Raw genomic sequence first — 17,126 nt, forward strand, 5'->3', positions numbered from 1 at the left:
AATGGATGGATGGATGGATGGATGGATGGATGGATGAAGGATGGATGAAGGATGGATGGACGGATGGATGGACGGATGGATGGATGGATGATGGATGGATGAATGGATGGATGGATGAAAGGATGGATGGATGGATGATGGATGGATGGATGGATGGATGAATGGAGGGATGGATGGATGGATAGGTGGATGGATGGATGATGGATGGATGGATGGATGGATGATGGATGGATGGATGGATGGATGGATGGATGGATGGATGGATGGATGGATGCACGGATACATGGATACATGGACACATGGATGGATGTGCTCCCTGCCTCCAGCCCAGCCCCGGCCGTGCCGTGAGCGACTTGTACAGAATCCACATTGTATGCGCTGTGCATTTCCAGCCACACACACAGTGTGTACAATGCAGGTGCTATAAAGTCAGGAATCTCCCCAGCAGCCGGAAAATGGGAAAGCTCTGCTGGCCACCCCACCCCACCCCCTCGAGGGCTTTTCCTGTGTCTGTGTCTCCCAGCAGCTGGAAAAATGGGTTTCATGCATGTGGAGTGAGGGAGCGACTCTGGAAGGGAGTTTGGGAATAAAGACCTTGTGTAGGTCTGGGAATTCTGGTCTCAATTCCCTGGGATTTAAAAGCTTCTCTGAGGAACAATGCCTGTGTTTTATGAGTCCCTCTGTGTCCCTTTTTCCTGATGTTTAATGGGAATAACAAGAATACTTTTAAGGCCTCCGGTCCTGCTTGGTACATATTTTTCAGGGCAGGATTATTCCTGCTTGGATAAACACGCAGGGCTCATCATCACAGATTTTTGGGGGACCTCCCACCATCCTTTTTATCTTTTCCAGGTGTCCCTGCAATCCCCAATTTGCTGAAATCCAGGGCAGCCCAGCCGTGTGTGTGGGAATTAACGTGGTGTGAAGGGAAAACGCCAATGGAATCAGCTTGGGTTTCCTGGCTATTGGTCATGGTTCCTAAACTTCCTTCAAAAAACAGCTGCAGGGAGCTGGGAGTCTCCCAAGGGATTTATTGTTGCCCATAATGTCATTATTTATTTATTTTGGATGGGTGCTGGCATGGAACGAGTTCCTTTCCATCAGCAGGGTCTCCCTTGGAAGAAGGGAGTTGAGGACTTTGATGGAGCTTGTGCCAGTGAGGATGTGGATTGAAAATACTGGACAGAAATCCACGGAGATGACATCAAAGAATTGCTCTTTGTCCTGCTTTTCCCAGAAATAAAATGTTTCAGGGCGATTTTTGCTCCCTGTTTCCACCTTGGAGATTTCCAGGCAGGACAAATTCAGTGTTGATTATTGCCAGGATATTCCAGTGTTGGGGGCAAGTCTGTCTTTTCTGTGGGGTAACTATTTATCCCCGATTCCCCGTCACTCATTGCTGCGGTGTGGGCAGGATCCAGTGCCCGCTGCAGGGAACTGGAATTTTCCCACTGTCTCCAGTGGCTCCTGGATTGGTTTGCCCTTTCCAGTGCCCAAAAATTATCCAAACAATCCGCCTGAGCGGGTGCCTGTGTGGACATTATCATCCCAATCCAAACAAAGCAATCCCGACTGCCCCCGGCGGGATCGTGTGTTCTCATTCCAGAGGAATTTCCACGGGGCAGCCTCAGGCTCCTGGGAGCCCAGGGATGCTGGCTGTTGTGACAGGTGTGACTCCAGCCCTGTGGTCGCTCCGATAAAATGATTATTCCCTGGCAGAGCTTGGGAGAGCTAACGAGAGCAATCCCTGCCTGTCCCGACGTTTTCCCCTTTGGTTTTGCTTGTTAAACACGTGGCATTATTTTCCAGCTGCTTCCCTCTCCTCCCGAATTCCCTCTGGGGAATTGCTTCTTTAGATCTGCTCTTTGCAGTTTAATGTTATTTTTTTGAGAGGGAATTTTTACAGAGCCTGAAGGTTTGGAGGAAGATGAGTTTATTTCTCTTTTCTAATTTAATTTAGTTGGGGTTTTGTTCATTTGCTTTAGCAAAGAGGTGCCATCCAGAGCCCTCTCCGGCCTTCAGCAGCTGAGATAAGAAATGCCAAATCCCCAAAATAAAATCCCAGAATGATCTGGGTGACAAGGGACCTTAAATCCCATCTCATTCCACCCCCTGCCAAGGGCAGGGACAACTTCCACTGTCCCAGGTTGCTCCAAACCCCATCAAATATCTCTCAATTTTTTGATTTTCCCAGAATTTTTCCAGCTGTCCAGGACCAGGCTTTTCCTGAGAGATGGATTCCCACTTTGGAATATTTCTACATTTACACTTCCCATCTTTATCATCTGTCAGCACCAGCAGTTTCTGACCTATGGAGCAGCTGAATAGGAGATTTGGGAGCAGCTTCTTCCTCATTTGGGGAAGGAGAAAGGCTGGAGAGAGCCCTTCCCTGGAGTATTGAATCCCAAAAATCTGCAATCCTTCATGAACTCAGTTCTGGGTTCCCTGCCTTGCTCTGAGTTCCACCATGAGGGACAGCCACCAACTTTTTTCCATAAAAGTCTCATTTTGGAATGGGGGTGTAGGGGTGCACACCTCAACCTTGTCCTAAAAATGCAGTCAGGATGTGGCCAGGTGGATTTGGGATATGGAATTTGGGAAGTGGGGCTGTGCCAGGTAACCACAGCCCCCCTGGAGACCCCTGGACAGGTTTTCCTGCTAATTCCTGTTTAAACCCACACCCCATTATCCTCAAGGATCATCGGAAACATTCCCTGTTCTCCTCCCAACCTCCAGGCTCCGAGACAACTGCGGGCAGTTGTTTTATTGTCCCAGCACCTCGTAACTCCTGGGAAGCCAAAATTAAAGCCAGGAGTGAACAGAAATCCCATTCTCCTCTGAAATGTGCGTGCCCAAAATGTCTTCTCCTAATGAGCCCCTTCCCTGCACCCACATCCCGCCCCTTTCTCGTTACTCAGGGAAAAGATGCCCAAGTTGAAAGAAAAGGAAAATAAAAAACTCTTCCCCACAAATTGCAGGTTTCCAGTGGTGTTCCAAGGCTCAGGAGACCTCAAGGATTTGAACCAGCTGAGGTTTGAGGGAGGAAATCAGAGCTTGGGGCTCTCATTGGGAGCAGATGCTCAAAATCTCCCACAGATTTCTGCCCCTCCAGCTCAGCACTGGTTTCTCAGCAGGAGATCCTGGGAAGAGGTGGGGATAAATCCCTGAAATTGCCTGTCTCATCCCAAATTTAGCCTTCACATTTCCTGCCCTGGAAGGGTGGGAAAACGTGGGGGTGGTGAGGTACTACCAGAGATTTGGGGCTGCTCCTGGATCCCTGGAAGTGTCCAAGGCCAGGTTGGACACTGGGGCTTGGAGCAACCTGGGATAACGGGAGGTGTCCCTGCCCATGGCAGGGGTGGCACTGGATGGGAATTGAGGTCCCTTCCAACCCCATCCCATCCTGGGATTCCCTGGCTCTTTGTGCTGCCTCTCCAAGCCTGGGCTGATCCTTCTGGAGAGCCTGGAAGAGCCACAGTAAGAACATCCCAATTCCAGAATGATAACGCCACAATTCCAGAATGGTAACACCACAATTCCAGAATGGTAACACCGCAATTCCAGAATGATAACACCACAATTCCAGAATGATAACGCCACAATTCCAGAATGATAACACTCCAATTCCAGAATGGTAACACCACAATTCCAGAATGGTAACACCACAATTCCAGAATGATAACACCACAATTCCAGAATGGTAACGCCACAATTCCAGAATGATAACACCACAATTCCAGAATGGTAACACCACAATTCCAGAATGGTAACACCAAAATTCCAGAATGATAACGCCACAATTCCAGAATGGTAACACTCCAATTCCAGAATGGTAGCACCACAATTCCAGAATGATAACACCACAATTCCAGAATGATAACGCCACAATTCCAGAATGGTAACGCCACAATTCCAGAATGGTAACACCACGATTCCGGAATGGTAACACCACAATTCCAGAATGGTAACGCCACAATTCCAGAATGGTAACACCACGATTCCGGAATGGTAACACCACAATTCCAGAATGATAAAAGCTTCCCAGTGTTGGAATTAGAAATATCAGGAATTCTTAGAATTTTGAATTTGTAAGTCAAAGTTTAGAGTTAAACGTGGGATTTGATTTAAGACTCGGGAAAAAGCTTTTAAATTTAGGTATTAAAAATAAAAATGTAGATTTATAGTTTAAAGTAAAGACACATTAAACTAAATAAAATAAAGTTTGGAGTTTTGGAGTTTAAGATATAGAAAAAATAAAAGTAGTTATAGAAGTAAACAAAAAGATTAGAATTTAGTCTTATAAGTTTGTGTAATATAATATAATTAACTAAGAAATTTATACTGTAATATAAGTAAAAATATTAAAATATTAGGTTTTAAATATAAATATTTTTATTAATACTGTTTTATTAATCAATTGCTCCTTAAAAAGTCTTATAATTAAAGGCCTTGTGATTTTTTTTAAAGTCCTGTATTTTAAAACTCAGAAGTCCCATCTCTAACTTATTCAAAACTCCCCACAAAAAAATTATCACATCCCAGGATGGAAAGCCTGTCCTTACAGGAGCTGCTCATCCTGCCTCTATCCCCTCTCCCATATTTCTGTGCATCCACGGTTTCCTTCAGGAACCACCTCCAAGAGGCTCTTCCAGGAGCAGCCATGACTTACCCCAGCCAAATAATGTGAATCCCCAGAGATATTTCTTCTCTGAGAAAAATGCCATGAAGATGAGGCTGTGGAGATAGAGCCCTTCCACCAGGATCCAGTAGTAATTGGTAGCCAGGAAGTAGAGGAAGAAGGTGACAGCTACTTTACAGCCCACCTGCAGCGACCACAGAAGGACAGAGAAGGAACACAGGGTGAAATTCTTGTGCTGCGCAAACACATTGAGGTGGGGAACAAGGTGGAGAAAGGAAATAAATCAGAAAAATCTGTTTCAGGGTTTTTGTGACTTGGAAAATCTGTGGAAGAGCGGGAAAGATGAACTGTTGGGAAAAAAATCCCGAGCCAAAGATGTTTTTTCCTACAGCAGGCGAGTAGAGAAAAAGATGATGGCCTGATCCTGCTCTCTCCCAACCTGGTGATGAGGGGCTCACACACTTCCTAGAGCAGTTAGGGTTCATCTTTCCCAGTGTTTCATCTTTTCCCAGTGTTTCATCTTTCCCCGTGTTTCATCGTTTCCCCATGTTCCTTGTCCATGTTGGAGACCAAGGGGCCTTGGCCCACCTGTCCCAGTCTGGGTGTCCTGCTGAAGTCACAGCACTTGGAATTACAACTCTTTCCTCAGCTCATGGAGAGACCAAGGTGGGATGGAGTCACCCTCTCCATCCTGTCATGGATGTCCACACCAGGATCCTCCAGGTCTGTTTGTCTGTCCCCAACAACAGGGAACTGTTGAGAAGGCTCCTGCTGCCTTTGGAGCCAGGTGTTCCAAGAGCAAACAGGACCTGGAGGATTTTCCCTGGATACCCCAAGGTGTCCCACCTGAGCTGCAAGGTGGGAGATCTGGGAGAGACTTCCAGGACATTGTGGAGATAAATGGAGTCCTAAGCTGAGCTCTTGCTCCACGCTGAGCTGAAATCCTTTAATTTTTTGGGAGCAAAGCCTTGACTGTGGCCCAACACTTCCTTTGGACAAAGCTACCCTTCTTCCCAATTTCTCAGCTCCAGTAGAGACAGGCTGCAAAATATTGGTGCCACTTTGGGATTAACCAGTGCAAAGCCAGATCTTGTCAATGTGGATATCCTTGGAGTCTGGGAAATTGGATTTTCCAGGAATTCTGTGGCTGCCACGTCCCTTGTCCATCTTTGTGCTGTCCCTTCCTTTAAGAGGAATGAAAAGGACTGACAGAAAATGCCAATAGTAATATCTTGGAAATAAAAAAAGATTTTTTTTAATCCTGGCACAGCTCTTTTGCTAATTTTTTGTCCATCAATATATACACTTATACATATATTTGCATATTTATAAGACATGCACACATGACACTCATTTTCTTTCATACACAGAGGGAGTTAAAATAGATTAATTAAAAAATTCCCTAAATTAATTAATATTTTAATATTTATTAAAAATCCCCATCTAGGTTTAATGACATTTTCTATTTTTTTTTTAATATCTATTACCACATGCAGGAATGTGAAGCACTAATTGCAAAGTTCCCAGTTTGCTTGGAAACAAAAGAAATCCATTAATTGTCGCCTTCATTGCTTGTTTGCCTTGCAATTCCAAAGAGTGGGAAATGCCATTAAATACTAATATCCAAAGAATGCCATAGATTATCCTAATTATTCCTTATAATGAGCCCAGCAAGAGGAGAAACACCAAACAATGCAGTGAAACATTTTGTGTTCTTTCCAAAAAAAAAGGAGAGTTTTGGAGCGTGTTGAGCGAGACTCTGTAAATTAATGACACAGATGTCCGGGGTGGGAAAGGAACACAATGACAAAGTTCCAGTTGGGACACTCAGATGCCCAGTGGGACATTCCCAAACCCTCTGATTTTTCACAGGGTGTTGCTGGTTCCTGGTTGTAGCACAAGCTGGGAAATATTTGAGAAGCCAGGCAAATCCACAGGCAGGAAGTTGATCCCAGAATCCTTGAGGTTGGAAAAGACCTCCATGACCATCGAGTCCAAGCTGTGCCTGATCCCCACCAGAGTGCCAAGTGCCACATCCAGGAATTCCTTGGACACCTCCAGGGGTGGGGACTTCAAACCTCCCTGGGTGGTTTCCAAGGCCTGAGCACCCTTTCCATGGGGAAATTCCGGCTGGTGTCCACCTGAGCCTGCCCTGGCCCAGCCTGAGGCCGTTCCCTCTCCTCCTGTCCCTGTTCCCTGAGAGCAGAGCCCGATCCCCCTGGTTGTCCCCTCCTGGCAGGGAGCTGTGGGAAGTGAGAAGGTGAGAAGGATCTGGGCAACATGCAGAGCCCAGATCCTTTGGGAATCCCATCTTTTTGGCAGCTTGGGAAGCAGGGGTTGTGTTCCCTGAGGTGAGGAGCTGGGATTTTCTCAAGGGATTCATGATGGAGTGTGCTTAATACCATACCTGGGAGTTTGGTGGCATTTTCATCCCAAAGGAACCCAAAGTGGTTCCAAAAAACCAACAAACTCCTGGCCCAGTTCAGAGATCACTTGGGAATTTTCACCAGGACGAAATGCCTGCTCAGCTGGGAATTTGGCAAGGGATTAATGATGGAGTGGGGTTCATCCCATGCCTGGGAGTTTCACAGCATCTTCATCCCAAAGGAACCCAAAGCGCTTTACAAACTCCTGGGTTTCCATGGGAAATCCATGATGGGACCAACGACAAGTAGAGCCAAGACCTTCAGGATGTGGGAAATTGAGGATGGGCTTCATCTCTCCAAGCACATGGAGAATGCAGATCTTGCCATCAGAGATTTTTATGGAGTGAAATCCCCATGGAATTTTGGAGAAGAGTCCAACTGACCTCACTTCCATTTTTATTTTGGGATGTTGACTTGTCTGCCTGGGTTGACTGCATTGACTCAACCAACCATAAATGGAGCCTGAGGTTCAGGTTGGACAGCAGCAGGAATTTCCACATGGAAAGGTTGCTCAGGCCTCAGAAGAGGCTGCCAGGGAGGTTTGGAGTTGCCATCACTGGAGTTGTCCAAGGAATTCCTGGATGTGGCACTCAGTGCTCTGGACCGGGGACAATGCTGGGATTGCGGACCCACCAGCAATTCCAAGGTTGGATGACCTTGGAATTCTTTTCCAACTCCAACTCAATAATTCTGTCTGAGGTCCCTCTCATAGGCACCACCTCCTCTTTTTAGATGAGCACCACTCTTTCTGTGACCATCCTCCCCCATTTTCCCTTCCAAAATGTCTTTTTTTCCACATGGGAGGGAGAAAAGTCGTTCCCCATCTGTGGAAATGTTGTGAGCCAGGCTGGATGTTCCTCGTGCTGGGATGGTCAGGAATGCTTCCACAGCCATAAACTCCAGGAGGCATCAGGGGAATGTAGATGGGAATCAAACCATCAACCTTGACTGCCATGGGAACAGCTTTTCCTTAGCTCAGGAATTGGGAATCCCTCTGAACCAATGGACTGAGAATGGGAAAGGACGGGAAGAGGCTGTGAAAGATGAGTAGGGTGGAAAACTCTCCAAAAGGGGGTAAGTGTTGAACAGAGAGGACAAAGACACGAATCCTGGAAAACCACTGCTCTGGGAATACTCACAAACTGCGATTTATCCGCTGGAGGTGCTTCCGTGATGGATTTCAAGTCCTCCTCGGAGATGCGCTCCATCTCCTCCAGGGCTGACCCGGAGTACAGGACCGCGTCCTTCACGAAGATGCTGACGGCCCTCAGCATGAAGGACACAAACAGGTGCATGTGGATGTAGTTCCTAGTGCAGTGCAAACGTCTGGAAGAGGAGAAGAAGGATTGGGAAGTTCAATCCAGCTGTTGGATGGAGCCATGGCCCCTTCTGGCCCTGCAGAGCCCCAGTTCCTCCCACTGGCACCTCATGGGGAGCAGAGTGATGGTCACGGCTCCCTGCTCTCCCATGGGGTTGGGAAGTGGATTAGTACCTTCTCCAGGGGCTTCAGGGAATCATGGAATGCTTTGGGATGGATGGGACTTCAAGCCCATCCAATCCCACCCCCTGCCATGGGCAGGGACAGCTCCCACTGAGCCAGACTGCTTCAAGCCCCGTCCAACCTGGCACTTCCAACCCTGACACTTCCAGGGATCCAGGGGCAGCCACAGCTTCTCTGGGCACCCTGTGCCAGGGTCTCTCCACCCTCCCAGCCAGGAATTCCTTCCTAAAATCTTCTCTAACCCTGCCCTGTGGCAGTGGGAAGCCATTCCCGCTATCCAATCCACTCCTGCCCTTGGATTCCAGAGGCTCCAGAACTAGGGGCCACTGGAAACCTCACAGAGCTTCCTGTAAACCATTAATTTTTTTGTTCAGCTCAATTTAGGAGCAACTCCAACAGTAACTCGGGTGTGCTGGGCTGTTGTCCCTGTTTTCCTGGTGTAAATGTCATCCTTTGGAGCAGTCTGTGGGCTCCACAGCAATGGCAGCAGTGACCCCACAAATCCCAGTTGTAAAGCGCTTTAAGGTCCTTTTTGGAGGAAAAGCTTTTTTGGGGATGGTGAGAGGTGAATGGGTCAGAACCAGGAGGAAGAGGTGTATTGTGGAATCAGGAATCAGGATTTTGGGAAGAAGGAACTGACCTCTGTCCTCTGGAGCTCTGGCGCCATGCCTGAATTTATGAATGGATTTATATTCCTCTTAAATCCCAATAATCTGCACTAATTAGAGGCTGCGGTTTTATCCCTTTTGCAGGATGTTATGATAACAACACCAGCTGTTCTCTGCGCTTTTATAATCCAAATTACACCAAGTGGAACTGATGAGGTTTATTGAATGAGGATTGGCTTTGTTCCCTGCATTTGAAAGGAAGTCAATGAATCTCTGGATTATTGAGGATAAAATCTGGCTTGATCCCTGCTGCTGCTCTGATCCTTGGGATAAAGATGCTCCTGCACAGTTTCCCAGGTGGTCTGGGCTGGAAATGAAGTGGGATAAAGATATGGATAAAGAAAAAACAGGAATTCTCTTGCACACGTGGACATGGAATATTTTAACAACCTTGCCAGTGTCCAGTGGGAAGTGAAGTGGAGGGAAAAGGTTGGGAGAACAGGAGTGTGGTGTTGGGATGGGGTCTGCGGTGCCCTTCGGATTGGGTTTGTCATGGATTTGGGATTTGCTGTCCAAGCAAACCCCCCTGACACGTTTTGCTATCTGCTGAGAGCTCTGAGCACTTTCAGAGCCCAAAGCCACACATTTCATTCCCGGTGTTCCGTGTCCAGGGCTTGGCTCAAGCTCCCCAAATCCCTCTGCAGACACCACGTGGCTGTTTTGGTCCCCACCAGCTCTTGTCCAGGCCCTGCTGTTTTTTTAGGAGAAGACATGAACAGACACCAAAGAGAAGCAAATCTGGGGCTCAGGGTTTGGGGTCACCCTGCTCTATGGGGTCACCAGATAGAACATTCCCAAAGGACAAATCCCTGGATATGGGTGACACCTTTCATCCCTCCCATCCCATGCTGTTTGTGCCCGCAAGAATCCCAGAATGGTTTGGGCTGGAAGTGACCTTAAATATCCTATTCCTACCCCAGCACCTTCCACTATCCCAGGCTGCTCCAAGCCCTGTCCAGCCTGGCCTTGGACACTTCCAGGGATGGAAGCTGCAACAGTGGAGTGAGGAATGGATAATGAGGGTTCAAAGTGGCATTTGGGGGTCTAAATCCCTTCAAAGGGCTGGTGGGAAGGGAGGGGACACAATGGAGTCAGGAGGGTCATTTTTGGATCCCTGGGAAGAGCAGCAGTGTGAGGAGATTGGAGGAATCAGCCTTGGAGTTTTCCATCTCTTTCAACTGGTTTATCCTTCACAAACATTCGGACTTAGAGTGGGATTTCCCTCAGAGAATCTTATTTCTCTGCAAATCAGCCTTCTAAAGCTAAGCCAGTCAGCTGCAGAGATGACAGGGACAGAAAATCCTGGACAGTATTCCAAGGGATTCCTGGAGATGCTCCTCCTCCCATTTACTACAAAGAGGGCCTGGAAAACTCCAACAGAGGGAAGCAGAAGGAATTCCAAAATCCCACCCACCATCCCCCAGGAAGTTTGCCCTGGGATACCCTAAAACAGCCCAAATCACAGATGCCACCAACCACTGGTGGCTTCCTGAACTGCACCACCCCAATTTTTGTCCTTCCGGAAAAACTCGCGGCTTCTCCGGTGTCGCTTAGGTAAAAACAGAGCCGCCTACCTGAAGTATCCCAGGATAAGGACAGCAACTGTGAGGGATCCCAGGGAGATGGAGTATCCAACAGTATAAATCAAATAGAGGCGATCAAAGACCTCCTGCAGCAGAAACGATGGAGAAAACAGCGTCACATGGGGAACGCAGCCCTCCTGCACCACACAACCCTGGCAGCACACAGAGCCCAGATCCTTCGGGAATCCCACCTCTTTTGGCAGTTTGGGAAATGGGGTTTGTGTTCCTTGAGATGGGGAGCTGGGATTTTCTCAAGGGATTCATGATGGAGTGGGGTTAATCCCATACCTGGGCGTTTCGCGGCATTTTCATCCCAAAGGAACCCAAAGTGGTTCCAACAAACCAACAAACTCCTGGCCCAATTCAGGGATCACTTGGGAATTTTCACGTGGACAAAATGCCTGCTCAGCTGGCAATTTGGAAGGAATTAATGATGGAGTGGGGTTAATCCCATACCTGGGAATTTTGCGACATTTTCATCCCAAAGGAACCTGAAATGCTTTACAAATTCCTGGCCCAGTTCAGGGATCACTTGGGAATTTTCACCTGGACAAAATGCCTGCTCAACAGGGAATTTTGCAAGGCATTAACGATGGAGTGGGGTTAATCCCTTGCCTGGGAATTTCTCAGAGTTTTCATCCCAAAGGAACCCAAAGCGCTTTACAAACTCCTGGCCCTGTCCAGGGACCACTTGGGAATTTTCACCTGGACAAAATGCCTGCTGAGCTGGGAATTGTGCTGGAATTGCACAATTTAGCCATTGCTGGATGACTGATGTGCAGGCTGGGGGAGCGTAACCCACACCAGAAAACAGAGGAAGGAAATACTTTGGCTATGGGATAGGAGGAAAAAAAATCACCTGCGTTTATTTTTCCCTTTTTTAAATCCCAAGCAGCCTCTGCCTGTGGTTATCCAATCCAGACACAACCTGAGCTTGCCAAAATCCCATTGGAAAAGGCTCTGTCACAGAAGAGTTCTTAATAATTAATCATTTAGGAAGTTTTAGGTTGTTATTTTCCAAAGCTGGCCTTGAAAGGCTGAGGTTTCCATTAAATATCGGGATATTTTCCTTGATCCTGCAGCTGAGCTCAGGGATTCCTGGAAAGGGTTAAAATGCCTGCCCCCATTCCAGCCTGCCCTGCCTTTCCCAGACTGATTTTAGCAAAAAATCCCAAAAAACCCAACCAATTCAGCATCTTTCTCCTCATTCCCTTCGACCTGCCCACGGGGCTGCAGTAACGTCAGGAATGCTGGGCTCTGAATGACAGCTCTGATTGGGATTTGAGGCTTGGAACGCTGTCCTGGAATGCCAAACCTCAGCCCTATTACATCAGAATCCGCAGATTTGGGAATGTTTCTCTGCGGTTTGCGCTGGAGGAGCGAAGCCCTTGCCAATATTAATTTACTGAGTGTGTCTGTGCGTATTTATGGGATATTTTTATAGATTTTTATAGATCTGTCTGTGCAGGCAGCAGGCCCTGAAAAGCCAAGAAGAAGAGATTTCAAAGCTTTCAGGGAAAAATATCCTGGTGTGATTTTCCTGCTGCCAAGCTGGAATCCTCCTGGAGCTGGAAAACGTTTGCCTCCATAGTAACAAATGAAATAATAATAATTAATAATAATAGTAATAATAATCTCACTCCAAGGTTGGAATTTTCAGCAAAACAAAAGTTGTGAGGCCTTAACAAAACATCCCTGAGCCCCATTCAGAAATTTCACTGGGAAGATCCACCTTCCTATGGGCGGGAATGTCCTTGGGAAGAGCCTCTGGATTGGCAGGAGGTCTTGGAAAGTTGAGTGCCCTGATTGACCACAGGGCCTCTCTTTGAAAGGAGGTTGAGCACCAAGAGCCAAGGCACAGAAAGCCTCTCCTGGAGCCCTCCTTGGAGGAGGAGGTGCCCCAAATCCCACCTGGAGTCACTCTGGAAAACCCTTGGGAAATGAGATTTCTTGGAGGGGGTGCTCAGATCCTTGGAGCATTCAAAGGGAAACCCTTTAGAGCAAAAATTTCAGGTTCTCCAATTCCACTTCCCCCTCACTTGGAGTTCTCAGGAGCTTTTCCTCCCTGGGTTTACCCACGAGGGGACAAAATCTCCAAAGGAGTTCCATGTATCCCAAAGGAGGTCCCAGCTCCATGAAAACCACAACAAACAACCAGGAAAGATCCTCCAGGTAGGAAAATATTGAATGATCTGCCAGCTGAATGATCTCCACATCTGAGGAGTGTCCTTAGGGACCTGAGATGGATGGGAAGTTAAATAATTCCCAGAAAACTGCAAAGGCCACGATGGCCAAGCCATGGACACAACCTGGAGATCCATCACTCCAGCAAGTTCCCTGGAACTCTCCTGGAAGTCCACCCTGAGGAGAGACTGACCATCCCTGGTCATCCCTTGTTGGAAGAGGCCAAACCTGGCCTTGCCACAATATCCTGGTCTATAACTTTTGGCAACTAAACTGGTGTGATTCAATTTAATTGTAATATAATCAGAATATTCAGGGCTTTGAGCAACCTGGGCTGGTGGAGGTGTCCCTGCCCATGACACAGAGTTGGAACTGGCTGGAATTCAAGGTCTCTTCCAACCCCAATCAATTCAGGATTCCAGGATTCTATGAATTAGATTCCTGCAGGAACCCTCCACTCTTTCAACTCTTGCCATGTGTGCAAAAGGAAAAGGAAAACCAGACAGAGGAGGAATTTTCTGGTGGCAAATCCTGTCCTGAGTTTCATGGAGCTGTGCCCTCTATCCAAACTTTTCCTTTCATCCTTTTTATTCCCCTTTAGGACTCAAGCTGCGAAGCTGGGAGGGATCCAGTGTTTTTTGAGGAATGCGAAGGCTGTGAAGGGCGGGATCAGCAGCACAGGGAAGCATAAATAAGGATTTCCCAGATGGAATTTCTGCAAAATTTCTCTCAGCTGCTGATTCAGGTGTCGTTAAGGACACGTTTGGAATGGGGGGTTTGCTGCTTTGAGCGATAAACAAAGCCAGAAAATCTCTGTCCTTGTTTTTCTTGTATTTTTGTAGACAGGAAAATGGGACTGAATAAAAAGATAAATGGGATATTCACAAAATGGGATAGTCACAAAATGGGATAGTAACAAAATGGGATATTCACAAAAGGCACTGATTTCCAAAGCCTCCGGGAAAACTTTGAGTGTTTTTGACCCCGTTCCCACAGGACTCTGTTCCAGAGATTCCAGGCCCTTAAATCCTCCCAGTCTGGGATCAGCTCCCACAAAAGACCCCCAATTTAGCTTCAGACACTCCCATTTACTTTCAGACACCCCAATTTAGACATGCATGTCCATAAAAATAATCTTTAAGCTCCTTTCCAACCCAAACCATTCCAGGATTCTCGGATTCTGTTTCCAGGAATGCACCAGACCAAATCCATAGGCATGGAATGAGGATGGCACCTCGGGGTTAATTGAAATTATGAACAAAACATCTCCCAGATAATTTTTTTGATTCCTCCACAGACTTTAAAACCTCTGCCCGTGTCCTGCTGCAAACGCCTGACACTTTGCTGACATTCCTTTGTGGAAATTGGGGACAAAACAATCCGAACCCGTTCCTGTGCCGTCACTTTGAGGCTCCACAAAGTTGTTTGCTTTTCCCAGGACCCCAGAGAGCTCCAGGACTGCTGCTAGGAACAATGGGGTTTAGATAAAGCAGCCCTGCAACACGCTGGGCCCTTCCCATTGTGTTTGGAAGGGGACGGATTCTCCAGGCCCCTCCGAGTTCCCGGGAAGCCGTCAAACCCTCACGCTACAGACGAGCAGGAGCAAACGAAGACAGGATTGGGGTTGGATCTGAGCATGGCCCATCCTGCTGGTGGTGGTTCCCAAGCTGAGCCAACCTCCCAAGTTGCTGGCTCCGACTCCCCTTTCCTGGCATTTCGGGAGGTGGAGATCCCATTCACCCTTCAGCTCACCCTTGGAAAGAGGATGGGTTGGACCTGCTCTAAAACCAGCTGTGTTTGGCATCCCTGTTCTTTTGGGGGAGATGGGAATTAGGGGAAATTCCTGGGTTTTGACCCAAACATGCCATTGCTGCTGCCGCTGTTGGAAAAAGGGCCCTGAAAAATGATCCTGCTGCTATTGGCTGGATGTGTGGAAGGTAAGGGAGCCACATTCTGTGAGAATGTGAGAATTCTGGGAGAAATGGCTAAAAACCTGCCTGAGGTTCATCACTCATCATTTGTGCTGCATTTTATCCAGAGATTGAGGAGCTCCAGGAATACAGGTCACGCTCCCTCCTGGTTATAGGGGAATTGAGGGAACAAAGGAGAAGGGCCAGGCCAAAGGTCCTTTTAACTCTGCTCCTCGTCTCCTTCATGGCCAGGAAAGGGGTGCTTAGGGATGAGTGTGGGAACAGAACAAATCCACAATAAATATGAGCCGCTGAAGCAAATCCAGAGGAGGTCACAGAGTTGCTCCAGGGCTGGAGCCCCTCTGCTCTGGAGCCAGGCTGGGAGAGCTGGAAATGTTCACCTGGAGAGGAGAAACTCCAGGGAGAGCTCAGAGCCCCTGGCAGGGCCGGGAGGGGCTCCAGGAGAGCTGGAGAGGGACTGGGGACAAGGGATGGAGGGACAGGATGAGGGGATTGGGTTCAAATTGAAAGATAATTGATTCAGATGGGATATTGGGAAGGAATTCCTGGCTGGGAGGGTGGGGAGGCATGAGAATGGAATTCCCAGAGCAGCTGTGACTGCCCCTGGATCACTGGCAGTGTCCAAGGCCAGCTTGGACAGGGCTTGGAGCAGCCTGGGACAGTGGGAATTGTCCCTGCCATAAGGGACAAGACCACCCAGTGCCACCCTTGCCATGGCAGGGACACCCCCCACTATCCCAGGCTCCTCCAAGCCTTGTCCAACCTGGCCTTGGACACTTCCAGCTGATTGTTCCCTCCCTCTTTAATATTATCTGGAAGGAATTTGAGGAAACACTTCCCTGGATTGCTTCATCCCACCTGGCTGAAGGAGGATTCAGCCTCCAGGGCTGTCAGTTCCCATTCTGCAGTGGTGATTTTCCCCGAGGAAGCAGCCCAGGAGCTGTTGCTCCCCGGGCAGTTACGAGCTGTTAATTCTGCAGGCTCTGATGGCTTTAACACACTTTGCTCTTTGCAGAGAGCGGTTTCCGAGCTGCTCTGTGTGAAATAATCCCCATTTATTCGGGGCAGGACACCAGCTTGCTCTGGAGCCCTCTGTTTGCTGATTTGGCCAAAAATTATCCCAGCATGGCTAAAATGGGAAAACTCCCCACCTAAACAAACATCCCTGGCTGGAGATGTGTGCACGCACGTGGTGTTTATTTAGGTGTGGATATCTCCAGCTATCTATAGGTTCAGGCCTATTTCCAGAGATAGCCAGCAAATCCACATATTTATAGCCACAGACAGTTGGTTTTCTTTTTTTTTTTTTTTTTTTTTTTTTCTAAAAGCTCAGTTTCTTAAAATTCCCTCTGGTTGCATCTGCTTGGAGTCAGACACGATCTCCTGGCAAAACCTTGGGTAAATGCAGCTGTTGGTGGTGACGCAAAGATGCTGCTCCCCAGGGAGGGAAATAATAATAGAAAACCATCTCTCGCTCAAGACAACGGCTCAATGTGGCCAAATTCCCCTGTTCTGACATCTCTGGACATATTTGCCCCATGAAAAAGAGATATCAAAGGAAGGTTTATTAATCCCAGGGCTGCAGAGAAACATTTAAGTGTGACAAGAGGCCTTGTGTGCTCTCTGTGAGTAAAGGCATCAGAACACTGAGGGAAAAAGTACATTTTTTCCCCTCTCTTTTATTTCCAGAGTGGTTTTCATAGCCCAAGGCCCAAGAGACCTGCAAAGTATGCACAGATAGTGCTTCATTTGTCACCAGAATTCAGCCACCTCTGTGATAAAATCACGGAATTTCATGACAAGGCACAGAATCACTGAGGGCAGGGCTGAGGAAAAGACCTCTTGCAAATACAAGACTAATAATAATAATATTAAAATTAATAAAGAGATGTTGTTGAAAATCTACTCCATTAAAAAAAAGATATCAAAGGAAGATTTATTAATCCCAGGGCTGCAGAGCCACATTTAAGTGTGACAAGAGGCCTTGTGTGCTCTCTGTGACTAAAGGAATCAGAACACTGAGGGAAAAAGCACATTTTTTCCCCTCTCTTTTATTTCCAGAGTGGTTTTCATAGCCCAAGGCTCAAGAGACCTGCAAAGTATGCACAGATAGTGCTTCATTTGTCACCAGAATTCAGCCACCTCTGTGGTAAAATCAGGGAATTTCATGACAAGGCACAGAATCGCTATGAGG

General features: G+C 47.5%; 1 protein-coding gene across 1 annotated transcript in view; it reads right to left on the reverse strand.

Annotated features, from left to right (window-relative positions):
- Positions 1–17,126, reverse strand: part of PTH1R (parathyroid hormone 1 receptor) — a 104,964-nt gene that overhangs the window by 23,400 nt on the left and 64,438 nt on the right. Inside the window, exons 5-7 of the mRNA XM_063167821.1 lie at positions 10,809–10,903; positions 8,205–8,391; positions 4,670–4,823 (exon numbers count right to left, since the gene is read on the reverse strand). Of these exons, the coding sequence (XP_063023891.1) occupies positions 4,670–4,823; positions 8,205–8,391; positions 10,809–10,903 (436 nt within the window). The remainder of the gene's footprint in view (positions 1–4,669; positions 4,824–8,204; positions 8,392–10,808; positions 10,904–17,126) is intronic.

The sequence above is a fragment of the Melospiza melodia genome, chromosome 1, assembly GCF_035770615.1.
Source record: "Melospiza melodia melodia isolate bMelMel2 chromosome 1, bMelMel2.pri, whole genome shotgun sequence".
Classification (NCBI taxonomy): domain Eukaryota; kingdom Metazoa; phylum Chordata; class Aves; order Passeriformes; family Passerellidae; genus Melospiza; species Melospiza melodia.